The sequence below is a fragment of the Helianthus annuus genome, chromosome 7 (genome assembly GCF_002127325.2).
Source record: "Helianthus annuus cultivar XRQ/B chromosome 7, HanXRQr2.0-SUNRISE, whole genome shotgun sequence".
Taxonomy (NCBI): Eukaryota; Viridiplantae; Streptophyta; class Magnoliopsida; order Asterales; family Asteraceae; genus Helianthus; species Helianthus annuus.
Genome location: NC_035439.2, coordinates 43,502,843 through 43,511,384, shown reverse-complemented (window position 1 = coordinate 43,511,384; position 8,542 = coordinate 43,502,843). Strand labels below are relative to the sequence as shown.

The window sequence follows — 8,542 nt, the reverse complement described above, 5'->3', positions numbered from 1 at the left end:
AAGGAAGACGTTTGGAATTCATAATTCAATGTGGCGACATAATTACAGGTGAGGGGTTTACAATTTTACCCTTATAAAATATGCTTTCATTAGTTGTACATATTGCTTCAAGAGTTAGGCGCGATGTAAAATTACATTTCGATCCATCAGATTTGCTTTATATAGTTATATATAGATATATAAAAAAATCAATTAAGTCTTAAGACATAAATTTACCAAACTAAAATCAAGTTCTAGTTTTTTTTGAACGGCCAACAAACTCAATCCCGAGCACTCTCGGGGCACCAACTAGACAAATGGAGTACTCCGAGAGTAACCCGAGTCCACCACCAATTCCAGGGAAAACCCGGTAACCCACCCGCCCATAGGCACGACAGTGAAATTACCGGGAAAACTCGGTAACCCACTAGTGCCTCACTCTGCACAAAATGAGAATCGAACCTGCATCTCACAAGTTCTCCTAGTTTAACTAAATAATTAAGAAAGATATTATTTTAGAAAGTTTAGTGATGTATATATTAGTTCCGTATCATTTTTTTATTTTTATGTTAATTTTTTAAATGCACTTTTTTTCCTTATTTTCTTGCGATAATTTTTTTTTACTTTGATCATTTTTCAAAAGTATTTAGACGAGAAATAACGATGACTTACTTTTATAAGTTTTGGTGGTGTAGATAAAGGGATATCTCTGTGTAAGTCACCCATCACACCATAACAAGTAAAAATCCCAAATTGAAGTGAAGTAGAAAGCAACTGATCGATGTCAACATCATATATATAACGGCAACTCATAGTTCGTTCTAAAGAATCTTTCTTTGTTTTCTTCCTTTCTTATATATATATATATATATATATATATGGTTAGGTTAACGTACAAATGCCCTTATCGTACATTACGTACGCTACAATCTCAGTCGTCCGATCATCTTCCCGCATTGAATTCGCATGTTGTTTTTTTGAAACAATTTCGCATGTTGGTTTTTTAACATGCGATTTCATCAAAATTATCATATGCGAAATTATTACAAAAAAACATGTTATTTCATCAAAATTATCATATACAAAATTGGTACAAAAAAACAACATGCGAATTCATCAAAATTATCACATGCGAAATTGTTATAAAAAAAACAACATGCTATTTCATCAAAATTATCACATGCGAAATTGGTACAAAAAAAAAAACAACATACGAATTCATCAAAAATTATCACATGCAAAATTGTTATAAAAAAACAACATGCGATTTTAAAATGCGGGAAGATGATCTGACGGCTGAGATTGTAGCGTACGTAATGCACGATAAGGGCATTTGTACAGAACACTTTACCTGTATATATATATATATATATATATATATATATATATATATATATATATATATATATATAAATTATATATAAATTATATCGTACATTACGGCTTAACGTACTTCATGTACAACAACGTGCGTTATTTGTTCTATAACATGCATGATTAATGTTTTCAATATGCGTGATTATTGTGTTTCAACATGCGTGATTTTGGATTTTTGAGTTACAACATGCGTGATTTTAAAATGAACCTACGTAATTACCTGTCGTACGTGATGTACGTTAAGCCGTAATGTACGTTAACATATATATATATATATATATATATATATATATATATATATATATATATATATATATATATATATATATATATATACTAGTCGTTTACCCGCGCGATGCGGCGGGAAACATATCACTTATGTTGGTGAGTTTAGGGCTATGTATGGGGCGGCGCCGATAATTTACAACTCCGCATTCGTTTTCTGTTAGTTTATCAATACTCTAGGGGGTTCACCGTGCTTTGCGCCAGACACACCGATTTCTAACAAAAATTTAAATAGAAATGTAAATGCAACGACACCTAGAACTAAAAAGGCACTTAGAACTACTATATTATAGTTTATATGACGAAGACAAAGTATCGGCTCTTGTAACAAAAAAAATCCAAACACTTAGATTATGTGGATTCAAACTGAGGTATATTGTAAAACATAGATAAATGAAATGACATCGATGCATCCGCAATAGACGTTTCATAAGGTTTTTTCTGTGGGTGTCTATGCGATGCGGTAAGGAACACAACACTTTGGTTGTTGATTTTAGGGTTGTGCATAGAGCGGTTCGATTCAATTTTAAGCCATATTTAAAACTAACCAAAACTAAAAAAAAATCCATTAAGATATTTTAAAACCAACCTTGTTTGAATTATTTCAATTTTGATTCATCGATTATGAACAAGATTGATGACTAAATTACCATATTATTGAAATACACAACTGGAGTTACGTTTACAAGATCTTTGACTAACTTATATTAATTCAAACACTTATACAAGTTATATTATTCTCTTAATCTCTCGTAAGATTATTAATAGAAAATAAGTTCATACTTTATTATTGCAGTGAACTTGAATTATATTTAGATGCATTGGTAGGTAAAGGTCTTGGTTTGTTATTGAAGTGGTAAGATACCAACAGGATATCACCAAACAGTAAGTAACCGAAAACAAATACCAAACCTTATGATGAAAATATTTTGTTCAAACCACACACATAGGCATGAATTTCTACAAAGCCAGTGAACATCAAATAAGATTACAAAACTTAATCAATTGCATCTTATGAACTCAACACGAGATGACAAAAGGGGCTTTTTTTAAGGTCGTTAACACCCTTTCATGGCCATAAAGCCTTCTTTCTATTTGCTTTGGGCAAGCTCTTGGCAAAAACGTACAAAAGCATATCCAACTGACAATTCTCTCCCCATTAACCAATTTCCGTACCAAGTTTTCATGATAATAAGCTTTTATACATATCTATATTTTGTAACTAACCAACAAAATGTGACAAGCTAAAATAACTTGAAGACAACTTTCAATAGCAGTCATCTTCAGTAGCGAAAACATTCCGTTAAAACCTACGATAACAGACAAACGTATGATCCAACAATTAACCTATCACTATACAACAACCCAATACATGAGCCTTGAGGCAAAAGTTAATGAAGTAATGGCACAACTTATTAGAATTTCAATAAATTCACACAAATGACCAATTGTATGCGCCAATGCTACCTAACATCCAACCAAAAAACAGAACTCAACAGACAAGTAGAACATTACATACCAAGATTTGTGTCACCAAATTTACTCCATTCTTCTAATGCCACCCAGTTGTTTATTCACCGGTACGTCGTCTTCTTTATGTCGTCAACCACCTTGTGGATTGAAGACTTGGATCCTGCCCAGTGCCCACATAGCAAACATAAACTCTCCACACTTGTGACCCCCTAGAAAGAGGAAAACCCCTCCAGCAAACCAAGTAGTTGAGCACAAGATCTACACTTGCGAGTTCTTGAATTGTCCTTATAACCAACCTCTTAATGGGTTTCTGGACCGACCCTCGAGAGAATCATCAGATGAACTGCCCATATAGAGCCCGTGGCTCATCGGCTCAGTTTGTCGGGGTTCCTAACTTTAATTTCGTCCAGCCAATGCAAGCTGGTGGTTCGTTAATGGTCGAACCTGCACTGTCTTCTTTTGATCCAACGGTTCTTGGAGTACCTGAACACGGGCAGAAGATGATTAACGGCCTGATGTCATTTTATGACAATAATATTCAAGAAAACAACACGAAACCTCACCCCAGAAATCATTTTGGCTCAAACGACCCGTTTCTTCAACAATCAAGCATCCAGTTTCAAGAAAACAACACGCAGCCTGACCCGTTTCTTTGACCATCAAGCATCCAGTTTCAAGGAAATAACACGGATCTCAACCCGCAGAAAATTGCAATCGTTTCGTGGTCAGTCAATCATCCAGTTTCAAGAAAACAACTTTCTTCACTATGGATTCGATTCTAACATAACCCATTCACAACAAGCTCACCATTCCAATAACATTGGTCAGCAAGATTGTTTCAAAATGATGTTTGGGTCTTCTTTGGGTACAGATTACACAGAACCGAAGCAGGACAGGTCTGTCTGGTTCTAGTTGCAACCAAGATCATCGGAGTATTTGTAGAACTTGTAATGTTGTTCTCAGTCGATGAACTTGTGTTATTTTATGGTACTTGTATTTAGATAATGCATATTATATATAAACAGGTTCAGCTTAAAACAAGCACTTTATCGGTGCAGGCCAGAATAAACTGGATAATATAGTTTTGACATGTTCCTTTTTTTGGTTATATTTTCAGTTTTACACTTTCACCCGTTTGAGATAAAGAAAAGTCCAATTCGACCCGTTTATAAGTAAACAAGTTAAAATTGGCTATTTTTAAGCTGATAAAAGGAACCGCAACATACCAAACTTTGGCAATCGGTTAACCCACCCGAGAGTCCTTTTGCAATTTAGCCTATGAAAAACTTTTTTGAGTATGGGGTCATCATGGTTAAAGAATGTAATTTAAATAAATTTGGAAATTACCTTATTCTCCTTCGTGAAGAGAGTGTAACACCCTTTTTACCTGCACGAATTAAGGAATTAAGACACGTACCACCTTCAGATAACTAAACCACTTATCGCCTTTTTGTGTTCATTTACCACCTTCATTTTTAAATAGTTAAAAGTATCTATATGTAAAAGAAAACCAAGGCATGTACAATCAGTTGATTAGGGCTGGAAAATATAGGATTATATGGCTGTAAGATGGGGCTACTTCCATTGTTTTACCTTTTACGGCTGGAAAATCCATCATTTAGGGTTGTAAAAATGGGACTGTTATGCAGTGGTTTATGGCTAGAAAATTTAGTTGTACATGGCTGTAAATAGGGTTGTTATACAACCTTATATGGCTGAAAAGATAAATCCTTTCATTAGCTGTTTCAGCTTTAGACATTTAACTAAAAAAACACAAATATATATGTAACTCATCTTCTCAATATTTAGCTAAATTTGGTTAAACTCTGAGCCTTATGAATTAATAGGATTGTAAATGTAAATGTTTGAATTTTAGCAACAAAAACACACACACACACACACACACCTTGGAACTTTTGGATTATATAAGCACCTTAAAACTCACAAATGCATCAGCCATAGATCTTTTTTATCCTCTCCAACAAAATTATAAATAAATAAGTAAATGAAGGTTATATAGACTAAAGCCCAGATGCTGATGCTGATCGTGCCCGTTGCGTTTGGCCGCTGTGTTTCTGCAGCTGCGCTCTACGTTTCGGCAGCCGCGCGCTGCGGAGCTACGGCAGCCGCACCGCTGCGTTTGCCTGCAGACGTGCCCGCCACGACGTCTGGGCAGCCGCGCGCTGCGTCGTTACGGTAGCCACTTGGCTAGCAACCCAAGTTACTATACTTAAAAAAAACAAAAACAAATTACAATAATTTTAAAAATTGTTCTAGTAAGCACACTATTAAAAATTAATAATATAAAAACTCTAAGGTAGGGGCAGATATAGAAATTTCAACTAATTTACTTATATATAGGTTATGTCGGGTTTTTTTTTTTCTAAATTACTAATAGAGACAACTCGTTGATTTTTTAAAAAAAAATTATTAATTTTTTTACATATATTGGTAACATAAGAAACAAAAAATAAAAAAATTAACACACATTTCTAAAAAATATACATATATACACACAAATACATACGACCCAATGATTCGAGCCATAGAGCCGAGCTATCAAGTCGTTCGTCTCCTGAAGTATGAAATTAACTTTACACCATTAGAATTTAAAAAGAGCACAATTCAGTAAAATAAAAAAGTAAACTCAGTATTGCAAATTTTCAATAGTACCGTGGAATTTCAGGTCGACGTTGCCTAGCAGTAGTGGGAATTTGGGGCTCATTTGGGTCTTCACCTCTCTGTTTCTTCAATTCTTTACGGGTGTCTGGAAATTAATTTTAAAATGGTATAGATTAGTGGTGTAACAGTGTCACACTATCTAACATCAATTAACATTGAATCCAAGGCCAGCCATGAAAGTGGGCGGGGAGGACCACCGGCCAAGGGCCTGATATATCGAAGGGCCCGTCATTTAAGAAAAAAAATTCTATATTTAATGTAAAAAAATAAATTAATAGGGTATACCCATATAAACACCAACATAGGCGCACTTACAAAACTATTTTTTATGGTTTAGATTAGTTATTAGCCCATTGTTATTAGGTTTTTAGACTGCCTAATACCCAATTTCTTTAAGGCCTAAGGGCATGTTTTTTTGAGTTCGAACAGGGTACACGAATTCTCGGGGCCAGCCCTGATTGAATCACAAAGATTAGAGAAGAGTAGTGTACTTTCGAACTTCTCATAGGCTGCAAAAATATCTGCAGGGTCATGCAGCTGATCCATTTGAAAAGTCGGTTCAAGAATTGTCGTAGACTGGCTGTCAATAGTATAGCACATTAAGCACAATCCGAATTTCTAAACTAAATATGTACTTATGTAGAGTTAACTGAACTGGCAAGATATTGTACATGTTCTAATAATAAATTGCAACATACTTTGAAAGTTATTAAAAGTAGTAGCATACTTTATTGGTGAAAACAAATGGAATCAGGGCTGCAATTCTGCAAACGAACTGAACTTTTAGTAAACAGTTCATAAACCGTCCGACGGGAAATGAACAAACACGAACAAGAATTTCGTTCGTTTAGTTAAATGAACGAACATGAATACAGGTCGCGTTTGTTCATTTCTGTTTGTGAACAATCGGGAACGTGTTCGTTTATGTTCATTTGTGTCTATAGTTCATTAGTGTTTTTAATTTTTATGTTTTATTTAACTACTTAACAGTTCCGAGTTCCAATAAATAAAATATTTAATAAGCATCAATGGTGTTCATGTACGCTTGTTTGTGTTCATGAACATTAGTTTGTGTTTGTTGGTGTTCATGAACGTTCGTTTGCGTTCGGTAACTAAAATTAACATACAAACACGAACAAGTTCATTTCCTTAACGAACGAACATGAACAAAATATCTCGTTAGGTAAGTGTTCATGAACAGTTCGTGAACAAATATATGTTTGTTCGGTTCGTTTGCAGCTCTAAATGGCATTTTATATGAATGGTTAAAAATGAAAAAACAGGTTGCCAGTTGGTAAAAGATAAAAACATGTTGCTTGATTGGTTGCAAAATGTGAACACTTTACAATTACTGAATTTTCATCATACGCTACAATTACTTATAACTTTCATAGCATGTTACATACTTACTGATTTCAAACAGCCGACTCTATTCATGTGAGAGCATAACAAAGTATGTATAATCTTTACCTTGTATCAGCCTTCATTGATAACTTAGCACGCTTCCGGGCCAAAGCTAGTCTATTCTTTTGAGGGTTTTCATTCTCCTTCATATTATCTTCAGAGTTTTCGTTAGTGTTCAGGAATTCTAAAACGCTATCTATAACTGATTTTGCTTCCTCAAAATGCTTGTCAGGGTTTTGTAATACCTTAAACAGAGAACAACATTTAACTCAAACTGCACAGATCTTAAAGTACTACAACAGATTTGCTATCTATTTCACAGATCCATGTCAAATACTCTTTCACCAAATGGCAATTTATGACTTTCATCATTTTGAACGTAATAGCATTTAACTAAAACTGTACAGATCTGAAAGTATTATAACAGATCTGAATCTATTTCACAGATCCATATCAAATACATATCGTTGAAGAACACAACACATATTTGAAACTATTTCACAGATGCACGACCACTATATTTGAAGAACACAACACAAATCTGAAATGTCAAATAACAAACAAAAATGTCCATATGGTTAAAAACAACATACCGAGGAGTTGAACCCAGTAGAGTGGATCTAATGTCGGAATCGCTGGAGAAAAAAACCCTAAAATTTCACAGATCTAAGTCAAATAACAAACAAAATTGCTGATAAGGTTACAAAGACGGTACCGAGAAGTCGAATCGATCTTGTGTCACTATGCCGGAAAATACATCGCCGTCTGGTGAAAGAAAACCCTACAATTTCACATATCCGTGTCAAGTAACAAAAACAAAATGCTGCAGATCTAAAAGTTTCAACAACAAATCTAACCTTAGGGTTGTCGAGTGGTCGGAATGGCCAACTTAACCAGACAACCACCATCAATAGTAGTCGAAGATAGGAAATCTGAACCAATCTGGTGATATCTTCATCAAACGCTTCGTGTTTCTGAATCCCCGCAACAGAGAGAGAGGGAGACGGAGACGGATAGGAATGAGATGAATATGTGAAACCCTAATTTGTGTCCGCGTGTTTAGTTTTAGGGGAAAGGGTATAAGTGGAAAGTGAAGTTTTCTGGTGCTTAAAAGACTTGTACATCATGCTTTAGGGGTGTTTTAAGAAAATTTCAATGACCTTAAGAAGTCCTTTGGATATGTATATTATATATAGTATAGATATATATATATATATATATATATATATATATATATATATATATACGTTAACATATATATATATATATAGGGTTCAAACGAGAAGAAATTCTTTGTAAGAATAAAAAAGAAGAAATTTCAACCGATAGAAATGCTTCATTA

At 34.3% G+C, this 8,542-nt stretch overlaps 1 protein-coding gene and 1 long non-coding RNA gene across 2 annotated transcripts; both read right to left on the bottom strand.

The window, feature by feature from the left end:
- Positions 1 to 3,044: 3,044 nt before the first annotated feature.
- Positions 3,045 to 4,130, bottom strand: LOC110923370. Its single transcript, XR_002584025.2, has 2 exons — positions 3,678 to 4,130; positions 3,045 to 3,597 (listed from the first exon to the last, which is right to left on the bottom strand). It is a non-coding gene; the product is annotated as an uncharacterized LOC110923370 (long non-coding RNA).
- A 1,543-nt stretch (positions 4,131 to 5,673) lies between these two features.
- LOC118480178 lies at positions 5,674 to 7,572 on the bottom strand. Its single transcript, XM_035974893.1, has 5 exons — positions 7,495 to 7,572; positions 7,267 to 7,445; positions 6,288 to 6,376; positions 5,788 to 5,881; positions 5,674 to 5,689 (listed from the first exon to the last, which is right to left on the bottom strand). The coding sequence occupies exons 1-5, from the start codon at positions 7,570 to 7,572 to the stop codon at positions 5,674 to 5,676; spliced, it is 456 nt and encodes a 151-aa protein (XP_035830786.1).
- Between the last annotated feature and the right edge of the window lie 970 nt (positions 7,573 to 8,542).